General features: G+C 46.0%; 1 protein-coding gene across 1 annotated transcript in view; it reads left to right on the forward strand.

The window, feature by feature from the left end:
* fat3b (FAT atypical cadherin 3b) overlaps positions 1 to 20,000 on the forward strand; it is a gene marked incomplete at both ends in the record, with an annotated part of 55,294 nt that overhangs the window by 10,113 nt on the left and 25,181 nt on the right. Inside the window, 13 exons of the mRNA XM_080846938.1 lie at positions 971 to 1,032; positions 3,933 to 4,247; positions 5,316 to 5,526; positions 6,134 to 6,339; positions 7,467 to 7,742; positions 8,612 to 8,822; positions 9,046 to 13,140; positions 14,406 to 14,602; positions 16,314 to 16,467; positions 16,974 to 17,207; positions 17,623 to 18,018; positions 18,578 to 18,792; positions 19,308 to 19,445. Of these exons, the coding sequence (XP_080703064.1) occupies positions 971 to 1,032; positions 3,933 to 4,247; positions 5,316 to 5,526; positions 6,134 to 6,339; positions 7,467 to 7,742; positions 8,612 to 8,822; positions 9,046 to 13,140; positions 14,406 to 14,602; positions 16,314 to 16,467; positions 16,974 to 17,207; positions 17,623 to 18,018; positions 18,578 to 18,792; positions 19,308 to 19,445 (6,710 nt within the window). The remainder of the gene's footprint in view (positions 1 to 970; positions 1,033 to 3,932; positions 4,248 to 5,315; positions 5,527 to 6,133; positions 6,340 to 7,466; positions 7,743 to 8,611; positions 8,823 to 9,045; positions 13,141 to 14,405; positions 14,603 to 16,313; positions 16,468 to 16,973; positions 17,208 to 17,622; positions 18,019 to 18,577; positions 18,793 to 19,307; positions 19,446 to 20,000) is intronic.

Raw genomic sequence — 20,000 nt, forward strand, 5'->3', positions numbered from 1 at the left:
CTCAAAGGTCTTTTCCTGCTTGTGGCATTAGTTTCATGGAATACTGTCGATCATTTCTAGGAATTATTTTGATCCTTTACCAATTTAAAGGCGATAGCCCTCGGCCCTGGGCTCTGTAAAGCTCCCTGAGAAAATGTTATTGTTTTGGCGCTATATACATCACATAGAATTCAACTGAATTGATATTGACACAATGCCTTACAAAAGTAATCATATGGATATCTGCCCAGAACAAACCCGTGGGAGAAAAACAAGGTGTTTCTTCAAAGGTCAAAGGTCATGGGTGATTGACATGAACCCTTCTGTGTTGCCCAAACACCACTACTGTTATTCAGGCGTCTCCTAACACCACTACTGTTATTCAGGCGTCTCCAGCAGTCTCCAAACACCACTACTGTTATTCAGGCGTCTCCAGCAGTCTCCAAACACCACTACTGTTATTCAGGCGTCTCCAGCAGTCTCCAAACACCACTACTGTTATTCAGGCGTCTCCAGCAGTCTCCAAACACCACTACTGTTATTCAGGCATCTCCAGCAGTCTCCAAACACCACTACTGTTATTCAGGCGTCTCCAAACACCACTACTGTTATTCAGGCGTCTCCAGCAGTCTCCAAACACCACTACTGTTATTCAGGCGTCTCCAAACACCACTACTGTTATTCAGGCGTCTCCAGCAGGCTCCAAACACAACTACTGTTATTCAGGCGTCTCCAGCAGTCTCCAACAGAACCCCTGGTCATGAGTAAAGTGTGAAGTCTAACCGTCTTGTACTTTCTGCTCTGTCCACTCTCCTTTGAGAGTGCTTTCCAGAGGTCATGGGCATAAATGGTTGGAGGTGGCATGGTCATGGTGGCATAGTCCCTGCAGTCGCTTCTTGGAGCTGTTTGGCTAAATCATTTTTTTTAGGGGGGGGGGGGGGGGGGGGAGTCTTAGCTTGTGCTGTGGTTTATGTTTGCTTTTGTCTTTCAGGACTTATCACAACCACATCAAGGAAGCTGGACCGTGAACAGCAGGCGGAACACTTCCTCGAGGTATGGGTAACGTAGTCTGGATGATTGTGCGTGATACATTTTACAGCAGGCAGAACACTTCCTCGAGGTATGGGTAACGTAGTCTGGATGATTGTGCGTGATACATTTTACTATAGTTTTTATAATTATTATTTTATCTTTATTTAATTTTTTTACACTTCTATTTCATGTATGTATTAGAGTTGGCATCTTTGCAAATGAGTGTTTCCCGAAGCTTTAATAAAGAGTTGATACTAGCATGTGCATTGGCAGGGATATAGGTATGTTCTCTTCTCTGTGTAGGGATGCTGCAGTCTGGTGTGTGGTACATTACCGGAGAATTAGACATGTTCTGCATTTAACATTAATCTCACTGTACAGTTTGGTCATTCGCTGTCTTTGTGCAGTTATCAGGGTAGACAATAGGCCCGTATTTGTATGAGCAGTGTGTTAGATATATTCTGTGTTGGGCGTAGATATGTTCTGTGTTGGATGAAGATATGTTCTGTGTCGACTTGTTTTACAAACTGGTTAGATACATTTTTTCTGCATTTATCAGCAGTTGTCTGGGCAGCCAGTGCGCCAGTATTTGTATGAGCAGTGAATTAGATATATTCGTGCGGTGCGGTGTAGATATGTTCTGCGTTGGGGCGTAGATATGCCCCAGTTGTTTTACAGTCTGGTGAGCAGCGCGGGCTGACCCGGTAATCAGCCCTTCTACAGTATAGTGCGTGTCAATAGCACAGGCGTGCTCACCCGTTAGCTTTCCACCACGTGGCCAGGGAGAGGAGAGAGGAGTATTGATCAGGGGGAGGAGAGAGGAGAGTATTGATTTCCCCTTCTCTGCATGAGCGCCCTGGGAGCAGCAGAACCAGCCGCATGGGAGTTCAAATCCCTCCCGACGGATTCGAGCTCTGCTGCTCCCCCGCACCCCCGCACCCCCGCCCCCCCCCCCCACGGAGAGGAGAGGCCCAGAGACCCCCTGGCACCAAAAAACAAACAGCCCCAGATGAGCTCCCAGGGGTGGCAGACCTCTTAGCATTTTATATTACCGAGGGTGGAGGTTAGAATCGAATCGAATCGGATCAGATGTTTTGTGTGTCATTTTCAAAATGCATTATGCATCTGAACTTTGAACCTTTTTATCCATTTAATGCCTGAAACTTCACTCTGCTCTTTGAAAATGCTTCTAGGTGACTCGTAAAGGGCCTGTTTCCACTGCAGTCATATGTCCTACATTAAAATATGTATTGGCATCTTGTTTTTGATCAATGTGCATCAGATCAGATCATGCATGGGCAGGTACCTCTCTGGCCAGTGGGCTATTTTTATTGTCTACGGATGTCAATGCTGCTTCATCACTACTTGTTACTACCTCTTGTTAAGTGTTTGTGTAATATGAGTTGAATAAAACCACACTCTCAAGCTTTTCTCATTAATATTAAGACCAGTTTATTTCCACAGACGCGTTTCGGACTGACGATGGCTTAAGGCCGAAACGCGTCTGCGGTAATAAACTGGTCTTAATATTAATGAGAAAAGCTTGAGAGTGCTGTTTTATTCTACTCATAGTTAACATTCTTTTACTCGCACCCGAAAACGCATTTATATTTTTTTGAAGTAGAGCGCGCCTATCCCTACTAATACTAGGCACCTCTCTGGCCAGTGGGCCATCTTTATTGTCTAGGGATGTCAATGCTGCTTCATCACTACTTGTTACCACCTCTTGTTAAGTGTTTGTGTAAACCTTTACAAATTACAAATAGCACACATGGTTCTATTGAAGTATTTGGGCTTTGTACTTAAGAGACAGAGAATACCCTCAGGGATGCTAAGATATATCCTGTGATCTCCATGACGATGACTAAATCACAACTACAGGCACAACCATGCTGATTTAGAGTGATCGTGTCTATGGAGTGGGAAGAATTTGCAAGTGAGACCCAGTATTTAGTCGCAATTAGTGTGATTATTAGAATTATTATGTAGAATACCTACTTATTGCTTCTTAAAGGGCGCCAGTGTCTTGTTTAGTATGTGAAAGGGACAGAGTTCAAATGTATGTGAAAGGGACACAGTTCAAATGTATGTGAAAGGGACACAGTTCAAATGTATGTGAAAGGGACACAGTTCAAATGTATGTGAAAGGGACACAGTTCAAATGTATGTGAAAGGGGACACAGTTCAAATGTATGTGAAAGGGACACAGTTCAAATGTATGTGAAAGGGACACAGTTCAAATGTATGTGAAAGGGACACAGTTCAAATGTATGTGAAAGGGACACAGTTCAAATGTATGTGTAAGGGGACAGAGTTCAAATGTATGTGTATGCTCATCATGTATACGTCTTGATTCTGAGCATGTGCCACCAACCTCTACTGTGGGATGTGTAGGGATGATTTTGAGTGTAATGACATTTCACCTTTTGTGTCATTGCTTTGTCTTTGTGTGTGTGTGCTATGATGTGAGTGGATAGGCTTTGTGTGTGTGTGCGATGAAGTGAGTGAATAGGCTTTGTGTGTGTGTGCTATGATGTGAGTGAATAAGCTTTGTGTGTGTGTGCTATGATGTGAGTGAATAGGCTTTGTGTGTGTGTGCTATGAAGTGAGTGAATAGGCTTTGTGTGTGTGTGCTATGATGTGAGTGAATATGCTTTGTGTGTGTGTGCTATGATGGGAGTGAATAACCTTTGTGTGTGTGCTATGATGTGAGTGAATAAGCTTTGTGTGTGCTATAATGGGAGTGAATAGGCTTTGTGTGTGTGTGCTATGATGTAAGTGAATAAGCTTTGTGTGTGTGTGCTATGATGTGAGTGAATACGTTTTGTGTGTGTGTGCTATGATGTGAGTGAATACGTTTTGTGTGTGTGTGCTATGATGTGAGTGAATAAGCGTTGAGGACTCATTGCTGTTGTTGCTAGGTGACCGTGATGGATGGGAGTGGTACCCAGAGACAGGCCACCGTGTGGGTGATCGTCCACATCCAGGACGAGAACGACAACAAGCCGGAGTTCCCTGAGACCGTGTACCGGATCAGCGTGCCAGAGAGGGGGCGCAGCAAGCGGGGGTACCCCATCTACCGGGTGTTCGCCTACGACAGGGACGAGGGGGCCAACGCTGACCTGACCTACAGCGTCGTCGACGGCAACCAGGACGGCAAGTTCTTCATCGACCCCAAGACAGCCATGGTGTCCTCCAGGAAGATGCTCACCGCAGGCAGCTATGACATCCTCACGGTGCGTGGATACACTGGAACTGGGGAGACAATGCATTCACTGGAGCCAAAGAGGAGCTACAGAGCCTAACCCTAACCCTAGGGATGATGCTGATAGAGTTCATAGCAGAGCAAGAGATGATGCTGATAGAGTTCATAGCAGAGCAAGAGATGATGCTCATAGAGTTCATAGCAGAGCAAGAGATGATGCTCATAGAGTTCATAGCAGAGCAGCGATAGAGCGAGGGATGATGCTGATAGAGTTCATAGCAGAGGAGCGATAGAGCAAGAGATGATACTGATAGAGTTCATAGCAGAGGAGCGATAGAGCAAGAGATGATGCTGATAGAGTTCATAGCAGAGCAAGAGATGATGCTGATAGAGTTCATAGCAGAGCAAGAGATGATGCTGATAGAGTTCATAGCAGAGCAAGAGATGATGCTCATAGAGTTCATAGCAGAGCAAGAGATGATGCTGATAGAGTTCATAGCAGAGCAAGAGATGATGATGTTGAGTTCATAGCAGATTAGTTGCTATTGGAGACAAATATAATAATGCACACCTTCAAATTACATTTATAGTCATTATCACAGCAGATGATTATAGAAACAATAAGCATTATAGATAGATAATGGAAACAGTACGCATTATAGATAGGCTCCCTGGAATTCAAAATCATCGCTTCAACCTCTCTGTTGAGAGAAAGGAACATAAACTTGAAACACAGCATAGCTTGTTCTTCTCTCTATAGCTGCTTTTGGCAGCAAAGCTGAGAGCCTGCCAGTCTGGATGAGCATGATTGACATTGATAATAACAGTAAACACTAACACACACTCCAAACACACTGTCCTCTCTGTCCTCTCCAGATCACAGTAAACACTAACACACTAACACAGACTCCAAACACTCTGTCCTCTCTGTCCTCTCCAGATCACAGTAAACTCTAACACAGACTCCAAACACACTGTCCTCTCTGTCCTCTCCAGTAAACATTAACACAGACTCCAAACACAGTCCTCTCTGTCCTCTCCAGATAACAGTAAACACTAACACAGACTCCAAACACACTGTCCTCTCTGTCCTCTCCAGATCAAAGCGATAGACAATGGCAACCCCCAGAAGTGGTCCACCACACGGCTCCAGATCGAGTGGATCCGTAAGCCCCTCCCATCGACGTCTCCCCTGTTATTCACAGCACCTTACTTCAACTTTACCGTCCTTGAGAACGCCAAGGTGTCTGAGAGCGTGGGGGTGGTCTCCGTTCACCAGAACACCATACCGCTGTGGTTTGATATCTCCGGTGAGTTGAGTTAGGTCATATGTGTATGTTTAAATAAGGCTAAAGGGCTGGCATGAGTTCACCAGAACTGTGGTTTGATATCTCCGGTGAGTTGCGTTAGGTCATATGCGTGTGTTTAAATGACACACTGGGGGTAGTAAAGGTTGAGAGCAGGATTGGGTGTGTCACTAAATGCCTTTGGATGTGTTGTGCAGAGTCAAAAGGGGAGAACGGTGCTACATCCGCCTGAAACTGTCATTCACGAGAAGTTTTAAGTGACCTGAACCCTGCTGAACTTTGAAGAATAGAAGAGTGGTCTTTCAGTATTATTATCAGTGTTAACGCTAATCTTTATGTTCCCAGATGATCGCACATCACAAGACATGCGCACGTGCGCTAACTGCTCCATTGAAACAGGTGTGTACAAATATGTACCTTGCGTTTATTATTTTCTACACTGTAGATTAATACTGAAGACATTTAAACTACGAAAGAACACATATGGAATGATATACTAAACAAAAAATGTGTTATATACCATGTAGAAAATAACAAAAGTAAAGAAAAAACTTCTTAAAAAATTAGAAGGTGTGTCCAAACTTTTGACTGGTACTGTATTTATATTTAGTTTGGACCCACCCTGAAAACCTGTCCTGTCATCTGATCTCCACTTCTGTGTTGATGTCTTTGAATCCAGGAAGTTATGACGGCCCGTTTGACATTAAAAGAGGAATGGGAACCCTTGTCATAGCGAGGCCTTTAGACGCAGAGACCCAGTCCCTTTACCGCATGACTATACTGGTTACAGATGGAACGAACACCGCAACCACTCAGGTACGGCTCTGTTCCAGTGAAGGGTGGGCTTGGGGTTTAAAGCGAGGACATTATGTAATTGTTATGTTCGGTGAAAGTTCCCTCGCACTTCAGCCGGTTTTAGTGGCCAATACAGTGTATGCTCTTGGGAAGGGTTCATGCTCTGTCATGGGGGAAAGTATGTGTTCTCCTGAGATCCAGTCAGTGAGGACAGAAATCCCTCTGTCAATCACGCCACTGTTGAGTGAGCAAGTGAGAGGAGCATTGAAAGGAGGGGTGGCTGAGGGTATTTGGCTATTGAGTTGAGAAAAATGACCAACTTGCATTAACTCTGTTGTTTCTTATTATAAAGCAATTGGGTTCTATTGCGTTATTTAGCTGTTTCTGATTGGACGAGAGACGTTCCATGCGTTGGATTATCCCAGAACAACCCAACTCAGACTTTTCACAACTAATAATAAATCACTCCACGATAAAACATTCTATAGCACATTGATGATAACCGTTAATTCAAAGTTTTTATAATTCCAAACCAAGACGTTGACAATGGAAAAAAAAATTGTTGCGGAGAAACAATGGCGAAATAGAAATTTTTTAATCAATAACTTTGTGTTGAAATGTTAATTGGTTGACTATAGAAATGTTTTATAAAAGCAATATAGTACTCATGCGAGTGGGGTAGGTGGGCCTCCGGCCTCGGTGGCTACGGCCAAACACCACCCGTGGGATTATCCCTTACCTACCCCACTCCCACTCGTGCTATATTGCTTAAATGTCTCAGGTACATGTGAACGGATTATTGGACATTTCATCAAACAGTCTTCCCACAATGCACAGGTGTTCATCATGGGCTCTTTCAAGTGTGTGGTAATTTAGCAGACGCTTTTATCCAAAGCGTCGTACAGGAATGTATACATATTTGTATTGTATACATATTTCTTACACTACACTGATGGCACACTGCATTTCAGGAGCAATTAGGGGTTCAATGTCTTGCTCAAGGACACTTCGACAGGGAATCGAACTTCTAGCAACATTCTGATTACTAAACAACTTCTCTTCCTCCTGTACCACTGGAGCTCTATGTGTCAGGTACGTGTGAACGGATTATTGGACTTTTCATCAAACTGTCTTCCCACGATGCGCAGGTGTTCATCACGGTCCTGGACAGCAACGACAACGCACCAGTCTTCTCCCAGCCTACGTATGACATCATCGTCTCTGAAGACACACCCGCGGACACGGAGGTCTTAAGAGTGTCGGCCACAGACCTGGACAAACGAGCCAAGCTGAGCTACTCTATCCATGGCAGTGTGGATCCGGCCAGCATGAGAATGTTCCAGATCAACCCCGGCACCGGTGCCGTCTACACAGCCGACCGATTGGACTTTGAGGCCCGCACTCAACATATCCTTACCATCATGGTAATCGTTACTCTTTGGTCTTTCCCAGTAGAGTAATGGATTTTCCCAGTAAAGTAATGGTCTTTCCCAGTAACGTAATGGTCTTTCCCAGTAACGTAATGGTCTTTCCCAGTAACGTAATGGTCTTTCCCAGTAACGTAATGGTCTTTCCCAGTAACGTAATGGTCTTTCCCAGTAACGTAATGGTCTTTCCCAGTAACGTAATGGTCTTTCCCAGTAACGTAATGGTCTTTCCCAGTAACGTAATGGTCTTTCCCAGTAACGTAATGGGTTTTCCCGATTGTGATTTCAACATCTAGTTTTCATCTGCAGGAGTTTAGTTTTGGGCCCAAGAGACTTTTCTTTGTCTTTGTGTGTCTGTGCTGTTATTTTTATTCTAAGGATATTTACAGCTCTTTTTGTTTTATATTTGTAGTGTATTAGTAATATTACTCTTTTTGGTTTTATATTTGTAGTGTATTAGTGATATTACTCTTTTTGGTTTTATATTTGTAGTGTATTAGTGATATTACTCTTTTTGGTTTGATATTTGTAGTGTATTAGTAATATTACTCTTTTTTGTTTGATATTTGTAGTGTATTAGTGATATTACTCTTTTTGGTTTGATATTTGTAGTGTATTAGTAATATTACTCTTTTTTGTTTGATATTTGTAGTGTATTAGTAATATTACTCTTTTTTGTTTGATATTTGTAGTGTATTAGTGATATTACTCTTTTTGGTTTGATATTTGTAGTGTATTAGTAATATTACTCTTTTTTGTTTGATATTTGTAGTGTATTAGTAATATTACTCTTTTTTCTAATATTACTGTATTCGTTTTAGCATTTGAAATGTGTTGCTAGTATATTATTCTCTCTGTTCTCGTAGGTAAAGGATCAGGAGTTTCCATACTACAGAGACCTGGCCAGACTCTTTGTGGTTGTGGAGGACGCAAACGATCAGACCCCTTACTTCACCAGCACAGTGTATGATGGGGTAGTGTTTGAATCTGCTGCAGTTGGGACGGCCGTCCTACAGGTAACTGCACTTGACAAAGACGGTGGGAGAAATGGAGAACTTATCTACTCAATTGAAGCAGGTAAGTTTGTTCCACTCTTTTTTTCAGTTCAGTGCAGTTCATGTGTTATTGATAGAGGTTAAAGTGTTTTGAGAGGCAGCTGCTCACCCAGTAGTTGGAAGGGGAGTTAGTGTAGTCAGTACCGGGGGGTGAATATTACCCACATATTTGAGTGTATGTGTTCTTGCCATCTGTTTCTCTCAGCCTGGTTTTATTCTGATGTGGGCTTTTTTGTCTCAAACAGGAAATACAGGGGGTGCGTTTAGCATTGATGTGCTCACCGGAGTCATATGGGTGGCCAGGGAGTTGGACCTCTCCTCAGTTGGATATTACGTCATCACGGTGCGAGTGACGGACGGTGGCATCCCACCCCTCAGCACCAGCGCCACGGTCAGGATCGGCGTCTCGCTCTCGGTCGTCTCCAGGCCCAAGTTCACCCAAAAGGAGTACCAGGCCGAGATCATCGAGAACGTAGCCGTGGGCACCTTTGTCACCACCATCACTGCGATTAGCCGAACAGCAGTCATCTACGACATCGTCCAGGGTAATAGCGAGAGAAGGTTTGCGATCAACCGCTACACAGGGGTCATCACGACTCAGAGGTCGCTGGACTTTGAGGCCTCGGCCTTCTACACTCTTGTCATAGAGGCTGTCAACATGGCAGGGGTCGCCTCCAATACCACTGTCACCACGCAGATAGTGGACGACAATGACAACTCGCCGGTATTCTGGCAGCTGAGATACACAGGGACTATCAGCGAGGCTGCACCCATTAATAGCGTGGTGTTGAGCGAGAATGGCAGCCCGCTGGTTATTCAGGCCATGGATGCGGACCGGAACCAGAACGCCCTCCTGGTTTTTGAGATCGTCGAGGATACGGCCAAATCGTTCTTCACCGTGGATTCCGGAACAGGATCAGTCAGGACCCTCGCCAACTTAGACTATGAGACGTCTTCGGAGTTTTACTTCCGGGTTCATGTGCGGGACAGCGGGAAGCCTCAGCTGACCGCGGAGAGGCCAGCAGAGGTCATCATTAGGGTCACAAACACAAACGACTCTCCTCCGAAGTTCTCCCAGGAGGCCTACGACGCAGTCCTGCTCCTTCCTACCTACGCTGGAGTTGAAATCCTAAGAGTGGAGGCCTCTGACCCCGACCTCATTGGACAGGGTGATATGACCTACTCACTGGCTGACAGTGGCATGGCACAGTTCACCATGGACGCATCCACTGGAGTGCTCTCGGTGAAGAACAGCAGTCTCTCCAAGGACCGCTACCGCTTCAACGTGAAGGTTTCTGACGGGCGCTTCTTCAGTACAGCACTGGTGACGGTGGTCGTCAGGGAAGCCATGGACAGCGGATTGGTTATCAGCCAGCCATTGTTCGTGTCCTCCATTCTTGAGAACAATCCAAACGTCACCACCGTCGCTGTGGTCAACGCTGTCGGCAGCCGCCTGAACGAGCCCCTGAAGTACACCCTCCTGAACGCTGGGGTCCTCTTCGCCATCAGAGCCACTTCAGGGGTCATTCAGACCACAGGGGTCCCCTTTGACCGCGAGAAACAGGAGTCCTACGACTTGGTGGTGGAGGCTAGCAGGGAGTATGACCGCTTGAGGGTGGTGAGGGTGACCGTGAGCGTGCAGGTCGAGGACGTTAACGACAACGCCCCAGAGTTCATCGGCCTGCCCTACTACGCCACAGTGCAGGTGGATGCCGAGCCTGGTTCATCGATTTTCAAGGTGTCGGCCGCGGACTGTGATAAAGGGGTCAACGGAGAGGTGTTCTACACGCTGAAAGAGGAGCACAGGAACTTTGAGGTCAACCGCCTTACTGGTGAGCTCCTGCTGAAAAGGTCCTTTGATGTTGACCTGTCCAATGTTGAGTACAAGGTGGTTGTCTTTGCCTGGGACAGAGGTTATCCGTCACTCTTTACTGCTGTCGACGTACCAGTGACGGTAGTCAACAAGGCCATGCCAGTCTTCGAGAAACCCTTTTATGGGATATCGGTCCTAGAAGATATCCCTGTGCTGACACCGATCCTCAGCATCAATGCCACCAGCCCAGAAGGGCAGAACATCATATACACCATTGTGGAGGGTGACCCCTCTCTGCAGTTTGACATCGGCTTTGACAGCGGGATCATCAGTGTTGTTTACCCTTTAGATTATGAGGTCACCCCCTACTACCGGCTAACTGTGCGGTCCACGGACACTGTCACGGGGGCGAGGTCAGAGGTCGATGTCGACATTGCTGTGCTAGATGTTAACGATAACGCTCCCGTCTTTGAGAAGACCTCTTACACTGCCACGCTTGCCGAGAACTCAATGATCAGTTCGGCCGTACTGCAGATCCTGGCCACTGACAAAGACTCAGACAAGAACAACTTGATCCGCTACCAGATTTTGTCAGATGCGTTCAACAGCACCGAGTACTTCATTGTCGACGGCAGCACTGGGCTCGTCCTGACCACCCGAATGCTTGACTATGAGCAAACACAGCGCTATAGTTTTATCGTAAGGGCAACAGACAACGGGGACCCTGCACAAAGCAGTGAGGTTTCCGTCACCGTCTTGATCGTTGACACAAACGACAATCCTCCGGCATTTAATCAACCGCTCTACAACGCCTTTGTGAGTGAGCTCGCTCCGAGGGGCCACTTTGTGAGCTGCGTCCAAGCGTCGGACTCGGACAGCTCCGATGCGGACCGGCTGAGATACAGTATCCTTTCTGGCGACGACAGGATGAACTTCTTCATGGGCGCCGAGACAGGAATCATCACTCTGTCCAACCAGCGCAGGCAAGGCATGAGACCTCTCTACAGTCTCAACGTGTCCGTGTCCGACGGTGTGTTCACGAGCACCGCGCAGGTGAACGTCCGCGTTCTAGGGGCGAATCTGTACAGCCCGGTGTTTAGCCAGAGGTTCTACCTGGCGGAGGTGAGGGAAAATGCCCCTGCCGGTTCCCGAGTCATACAGGTGAGAGCCACAGACGAGGACTCTGGGCTGTTTGGGCAGATTGTGTACTCATTCATCAACGACATCGGGAAGACTAGGTTCAGCATAGCTGCGGACGGTGTGATCACCACATCACAAAAACTCGACAGAGAGAGCCCAGCGAACAGAGACATAGTGCTTACCGTCATGGCGTTAGACGGAGGTGGTCGAGCGTCCTTCTGCACGGTGCGAGTGATGCTCGCAGATGAAAATGACAACGCCCCACGCTTCCGTGCTGTGGAGTACAGGGTGAGCATCAAAGCCAACGCCCCCATGGGCTCGCTGGTCACACAGATCCAGGCCCAGGACCTAGACGTGGGGAATAACGGCCGGGTGAGCTACTCCCTTTACAGTGAGGCCAGGCTTCCTCTCGTGGACGTTCTCGAGATAGAACCAGACAGCGGCTGGATGGTGACCAAGGGCAGCGTGGCTCACCTCAGAGGAACAGTCTTGTCATTCTTTGTCAAAGCCACAGACGGAGGAACCCCAGCCAAACACTCCCTCGTGTCCGCCTTCATCCACGTGCTCCCTCCTGAGGCGACTATCCCGTCTTTCACCCAACCTCAGTACTCGTTCACGGTCCCGGAGGACACGCCCGCAGGAACGGTGCTGGGTTCCGTCTACCTGAGCCTCGGCCAAACGGGAACGTTCGCCGTGGTGAACGGAGAAACCGTGGAGAGCAACCTCGGCGGCACGTTTCTGGTCGAACGGGAAACGGGACTCATGCGGCTGGTGAGGGCGCTGGACTACGAGGCCGTCAGCAACTTCCGCTTCAAAGTCTCGGCCGCCATGAGGCAGGACTTTGTGGAGTCCATCACCGTGGTGGACGTAGAGGTGAAGGTGCTGGACATAAACGACAACAAGCCCACCTTCGAGACCAACTCGTACGTGGCCATGGTCATGGAAGGCATGCCCATCGGCACCAGGGTGATACAGGTGAGGGCTCTGGATCCAGACTGGGGGTCCAACGGACAGGTCACCTACAGCCTTTGCACGCCTGCCGACCAGACAATGGTCACGTCTAGTGCAGCAGCCACCAACTTGATGTTTGCCGTGGACAGTAAGACAGGGTGGATCACTACCCTTGGAGTGATGGACCACGAGAGGTCCCCCTCTTACACCTTCAGCATCGTGGCCTCCGACCTCGGGGAGGTGGTGTCACTCTCCTCCACAGCCGTCGTCAGCGTTACTGTTGCCGATGTGAACGACAACCCGCCCACGTTTGAGAGGGACTACTACAGGGGTGCGGTGAGGGAGAGCGACCCGCCAGGTGAGGTTGTGGCCGTCCTGAGCACCAGGGATGGAGACACCTCGGACCAGAATCGCCTCGTCAGCTTCCACATCGCAGGTGAGAGGAAGCTCATCATTATAAAGTGTGTACATTTTTGTTTGTGCTGGATGACATTGAGGGGCAGATGTACTAACACGTTAGTGCCTGTTTTAATGTGCGCCTCAAGCATCGTATGTAGGCCATGAACAGACTGCACATGGTAGCCATGGTAACATCTAAACTCACATCCTGCACATGGTAACCATGGTAACATCTAAACTCACATCCTGCCTGTTACGGGAGGCACAGAGGGACAAGCTGCACTCTTCTGACTCATGCATTTGCATTTGTGAGAAAAGTGGGAGTTTGGCGAAAGTTATGGGAGTGACTGATAATGTCTGTTGTAAACATGCAACCTGTGGGAGACAGTGCACACCTGTTTTGCAGGGAAAATGTTCCACCTTTTAAAAGCTCGATGCATGTTTATGAGACACTTTTGAGAAAAAATGTGTATTCTGAGTGCCAGTTTTGCTCATTTGTACAAAACAACCTTTACTCGTCTCCCTTTGCATGTCTTTCTATCTCTTTTCCACTTCATCCACATCTCCAGTAGGTGTAGACGCCTGCAGCACTACTGCAATTGGTTGCTATAGCTGCCCAAGTAATGTCTTTTTGATTGGTGTAGAAGTACTGGCCTGTATTATCTTTCTGCCAGCTAGCTTATTAGCATGCGTACCCATTACCTGATGGCTGAACGTTTTATTCCTTTTGATGTCAGTTGGAGGTTCCATGGGCCCATTCAACTGATTGACTGATACAGTTCCGTTGCGGGGGTTGCAAATGATGGTTAGAGGGTGGGGACATGCGTTGATTACGCGATCAGCTGCAGGTTTAGTACATTCAGTGCAAAATGAAAAAGCACAGGGTGTGCCTTCTGCGGACTGGCCAAGTCGCTGTATGTGCTGAACTCTTTAACTGACGTGCATCTGTCCCTGAGTGTTTTTAGTCAGGACACAGTTGTTTCCCCTTTGCAATGCAAGCTGTTTATGAAGGCATGCACAAACAAACAAACAAACAAATATATTTTGTGCATCTACTATGAACATACAGTCTGCTCTAGCATGTATTATATGTTTTTGGCCTTTTATGCCTTTAATGGATAGATAAGTGCAGAGTTGGACAGGAAATGATAGGGAGAGGACAGGAGAAATGGCATCGGGTCGGATTCGAACCCGTGATCTCCTTGAGCTTCAAGCCCGAATGTGGTCAAGGCTACTGTGTGAGCTACAGTGCCCCCCAGTGTTATTCATTCTTGATGTATGTTTATGTTCCTACTCCAACAGGAGGGAATCCTAAAGGAGCCTTTGCACTCAGCCCAGTGCAGGGGGAGTGGAAGGTGTTGGTGCAGCGTCCGCTGGACCGTGAGGAGCAGGACCTGTACATCCTCAACATCACCGCCAGCGACGGCCTCTTCATGGCCACCGTCGGAGTGGAGGTCACAATCATGGACGCCAATGACAACAGTCCTGTGTGCGAGAAGGTGCGCACGTTTCTCTCATTTCTTATTTAAGCTTAAAGGGGCTGTATTAGCCAGCAAGCTCAATTGTTTCATACTTTCCACCCCTTAAGCAAATTGGCGGCTGTGTATTACTACATTTGCACACCCTACCTCATCTCCCTGGGGAATAGATGAACCATGAACACATGTATATGATTGAAAGGCTACAATTAGTGTCTCCATCAACAGGCCCCTGTAGGTTTGCATTTAAACACTCAAGCTTTTGAGCTAGCTGATAGTAGTTGATATTAACTACAGGATAGCCATGCTTACTTGCGTTCATTGGTTAAATTCAATTTGACATTGAAAATGGATTGAGGCTCTGTATTTAAATGTCATTATTTTAGCTTATGTGATGGGATTTTAGCAGTTAAAACCCTATTCCTGACAGCACAGTTCCTTTGCTTTGCTGGTTTTACTGCAGTGACTCACTAGTGCCTCGTGAGGTACAAAGTGGTATTACGAGAGAGGATGGAACACCTCTAGTAGTTTAGCATACCAACTTAAGCAGATATCTGGGCAACACAGTGCATAGGCGTTTTGATATTATGTGTAGTGTGGTTATTTCTTTGCATTCTGCTGCTATTTCTTGTTCATTTTTGAATGTTTGTAAACTAAAATTATTACAAACATCACCTTTAAACATAGAATTTTCACATGATGTCATTGTTTGAAGATGACACTGTTCTGGTAATTATATTGTGACAAATACACTGTTACCTTACAGTGTTACCTTTTACATGAACATAAGGTATATACTTACATTTATTAAAATGTTCTCCCAGGGCATCTTTATCATTACATACACTAGGTGAAAACATCAAGACACTGTACTCTACTATATTATACCATGAACCATGCCCAGGCAGTCACATAGGCATGGCCATTTGTTACAGTTGTGAGATATTCACTTGTTAAAAATCTTAATGAACAGTGTGTGTTGTAAGTAGTCAGCATTTTCAGATATTTCTGTATCTGGTAGTTGTTTTTCAGACTCAGTAGTGCAGCCCTCATCAGGTGAAAAATGGCTCAAATTTACATCAGGACTTTTATAAGTTTATAAGTATATTTATTCAACAACAACAACAAGCTTTTCAAGTTCACTCATGTTTCGGCAGCCAAGAGAGAGAGGCTATTACATGTCCAGGCCCAGGGGCCCGTGGTTTACTTTATCCGTCCATTCTTTGAAGCACATACACAGTTAGAACCGTCAGCACTTCAAAGATATACAGTACATAATCAGAAAAGTCATGTTTCAAGAAAACAAAGGCATACGATTAGCACACATATACATACTAGATTTAAGACAGAGTTTCATATTTCCCTATCGTCCATCTAAAGTGAAGGAAACCAATCAACCTGGGCCTAGTTTCCCGAACGCTAAAAAGGACTTGAAATCGGTCGTAAGAGGGATATTGCAGAGCGGTTTCCCGACGCCGCACTTACGGCAATGATGAGTCTATGATGTCGCCAAAATCCACGTAGGCCGTTAAGATACGTCGTTATCGGGAAACGAGGCCCTGTTTGGTGAATTGAAATCAGTTGGTCATTTGCAACTACCTGCTGTGTTCATTCGTAAAATAAAAGAAGTTGCTTGTAATATGCTAAAGCAGAAAAGAAGGACCACCTAAAGTGAAGTGACTTTCAGCTGAGGTCTATCCTGAGCTGTCTCTGTGGATGTTATCTGTGCTAGGATGTGTACGAGAGCTCGTTCCCTGAAGACGTGCCCGTCAACAAAGGCATCCTCACCATGGTCGCTGCAGACAACGATGCTGGGACCAACGCAGACATTCAGTACTCACTCTTTGGTATAGGAGTGGAAGACTTCTTCATGGATGCCAGCACAGGTATTGGACCATCTGCTTGTATTCATCAGGAAACAATATAACATGTGTGTGAGTAAATAGAAAATAATAAAAGTAATGAAAGCACTTCTCACAAAAATCTTAAATGTGGCCAAACTTTTGACTGGTACTGTAAGTGTGAGTGAATCTCATAATTCTGTTTATGAGTGTGTACAGATAAGTATGCATTATATTCAGCCTACCTGTATGATTGCTTGCTTGTGTATGTGCCTCTGTTTGCTTATGTGTGTGTGGGTCTGTGAGTATGCATATGTGTGTGTGCGTATCTGTATATTTGTGTGTGTCTGTCTGTGTGTGAGTATGCGTATGTGTGTGCGTATCTGTATATTTGTGTGTGTCTGTCTGTGTGTGTGTGTTTATGTGTCTGTGTGTGCGTATCTGTATATTTGTGTGTGTGAGTCTGTATATTTGTGTGTCTGTCTGTCTGTGTGTCAGTGTGTGTCTGTGTCTCTGTCTAATGGCTTTCCCCCTCTCCGCCCACCACTTAGGGGAGTTGAAGACTGCCAGTGCCCTTGACCGGGAGAGGACCCCGGCCTATAAGCTGATAGCCCAGGCCACAGATGGAGGGGGTCTGTTCTGTCGTTCGGAGATCTCCCTGACCGTACTGGACGTGAATGACAACCCGCCCTCCTTCGCGTTCACTCAGTACCTGGCCAGCGTCTTTGAGAACGCCTCTCCCAAAGCCCTCATCACTCGGCTGCAAGCCAACGATCTTGACGAAGGTCGGTACACACTTACATCAGATGTAAATAATAATAATAATAATAATTCATTTTATTTTTAACGCACTTTGCATTCAAAGGAATCTCAGAGTGCCTACATATTACAAATGTGCAGTATCAGCCATGTGAGTTTGTATGTCCTGGAAGATTGATAAAGTTTTTGTTTGTCATCAAACTGTAGGTAGCCATTGCAGGAATATTCAACTATTTTTAACATAATCGTCAATTAAGACTAGCTGTGTGCCTATCAAGTAAACTACCAGCTAACCCCAATCCTAACCCTGGCCTCAAATCAAATTGAAGAAAATATCTCATTATCCCTTTGACCCATTTCAGACTTTTTCATTTTTTAAAAGGTAAAAAATTGTTGTGTTCTTTTTCATAATCCTGTCTTTTCCTTGATGATTGTATCCAGGAGAGAACAGGCAGGTGGTGTACTCTCTGGTTGACTCTGCTGACGGTGCGTTCTCCATCGACGCCTCTTCGGGTGTCATCGTCCTGGAGAAGTCTCTGGACAGAGAGCTGTTGGACACGTATAAGATCAGAGTGCAGGCGTCGGACCGCGGCGGCGCCGCTGACGGGTCGCTGTCCTCCGTGGTGGACCTGACCGTTATGGTGCTGGACGTCAACGACAACCCGCCCGTCTTCCAGAAGCCGGACTACGCCATCACCATTCCGGAAGACGTTGCGGTGGGCGCTGAGGTGTTGCGAGTGTTTGCCACGAGCGACGACGTTGGAGCCAACGGCGAGATCTATTACAGCATTCGCTCTGGCAATGAGCAGGGGAGGTTTGCTATTGATACAGCGAAAGGTGAGAGATAAGCTTTAATCGGCACCAGTCATCCATTAAATTAAAAATGCCTCGAAGAACAGAAAGTCATTTTACAATCGGAGCGACTCTCCTAGTTTAACACCAGCCCTGACATTTCAATTTCCCTACTCCAGTTATCTGCTTCTCTTTACCATAAACCCTGACGAGGCACACATATGCATGGTACATCGCTACTGTTGCGCTACCATTTTAGTAATCAAAGTGTGACACTACTTTAGAAGCATTAATTAGTACAGGGGTTTTCAACTGGTTTTGTCCCAGGGACCACCATTCGTACTAGAAAGTAATTCGCTGCCCACTGATGTGCCTGCACGCGCATGCATGTTTGTAACCACCTCCGCCACGTCCCCTCCCCCTGCACAGATGTTCTGCCTACAACACGATATTTTCATTATATTCAAGAGTAATCTGGGAATGTGTTGAAATATCAAAGAGACCCACGGACCCCTGTTGAAAACCCCTGAATTAGTAGGTGGCATTGACTGATATTTCAAACCCACTCCCATGTGACGTGTCTCTGCTCTCCCCCCTTCCCCAGGCACCATCACCATAGCTGATGACCTGGACTTTGAGGTGTCCAAGGATTACTTCCTGAAAGTGGTGGCCTGGGACGGCGGCACCCCTCCCCTGAGCACCACCGCCATGGTAACCATCGAGCTGATGGACGTGAACGATAACGCTCCCTCCTTCAGCGAAGACATCTACAACGCACTGGTCAGCGAGGACGCTAAGATCGGGGAGACTGTGATCAGGGTAACGTTTCTGACCTGTAAGATCGGGGAGACCGTGATCAGGGTAACGTTTCTAACCTGTAAGATCGGGGAGACTGTGATCAGGGTAATGTTTCTAACCTGTAAGATCGGGGAGACTGTGATCAGGGTAATGTTTCTAACCTGTAAGATCGGGGAGACTGTGATCAGGGTAACGTTTCTAACCTGTAATGACAACTTAGAGTTGTAGAATGGTAGCTAATGCATGAATTTAAAAGATTAAAAGGTAATCGTTTTCAATTCAGTGTGTTGCGATGATAAATGTCCTTGCAACTTCGTCACCTTCTATAATCACATGTTTTATATTCCAGACTAAACAGGTGTGATGAGGTCACTGTCACACCTTGCCTTGTATAGCCTTGAGTGTTTTGATTATTATTCTTCTGAGCGTGTCTGCGTTTGTGTTTGTGTTTGTGTTTGTGTTTGTGTTTGTGTTTGTGTTTGTGTCTGTGTTTGTGTTTGTGTCTGTGTTTGTGTTTGTGTTTGTCTGGCCTTTAGTTGATGGCTGAGGACATGGACAGCCAGGTGAATGGACGCATTACTTACTCCATCCTCAGGGGCGACAGGAGGAATCAGTTCTGGATTGACCCCATGACAGGACTACTCAAGGTCAACAAGGAGCTGGACAGAGAAACGGTAAAGCACTAATAATAATAATAATAATAATAATAATAATAATAATTCATTTTATTTTTAACGCACTTTTCATTCAAAAGAATCTCAGAGTGCCACTAAGGGGTTTGGGGATGGACACCAGTATTACACACTTTCAACTTTTTCATTGTCAACTTTCCATCATTGCAAACGTTTATGTGTGCCCAGAACTAACTAAATAGGTTGAATATATTGAATATACTGTATATTTATGTATATTGACAGAATAGCTCATTCAACTTGCACTCAGACAGCTACGTGTAGGATGGACAATCTACTGGAATATGCTTATCCAATTACTTAATGCACCCAAATGAGAAAAGATACCCTCAGGTGAAATATTAGTTTTAAACGGTAAATATGTAAGAGTGAATTTATAATCTACTACAAGATGACGTACAGTATAACCCACATTACACCCAAATGACAAATGGAGCAGATCCTCTGATATGAACTGTGAGTTATAACTGGCAAGTGCCCACAGCTCTCCTGTGTGGATGTGTGTGAGTGTGTGTGTGAGTGATCAGCTCTCTCCTG

Source organism: Sprattus sprattus (assembly GCF_963457725.1).
Source record: "Sprattus sprattus genome assembly, chromosome: 1".
In the NCBI taxonomy this organism is placed as follows: domain Eukaryota; kingdom Metazoa; phylum Chordata; class Actinopteri; order Clupeiformes; family Clupeidae; genus Sprattus; species Sprattus sprattus.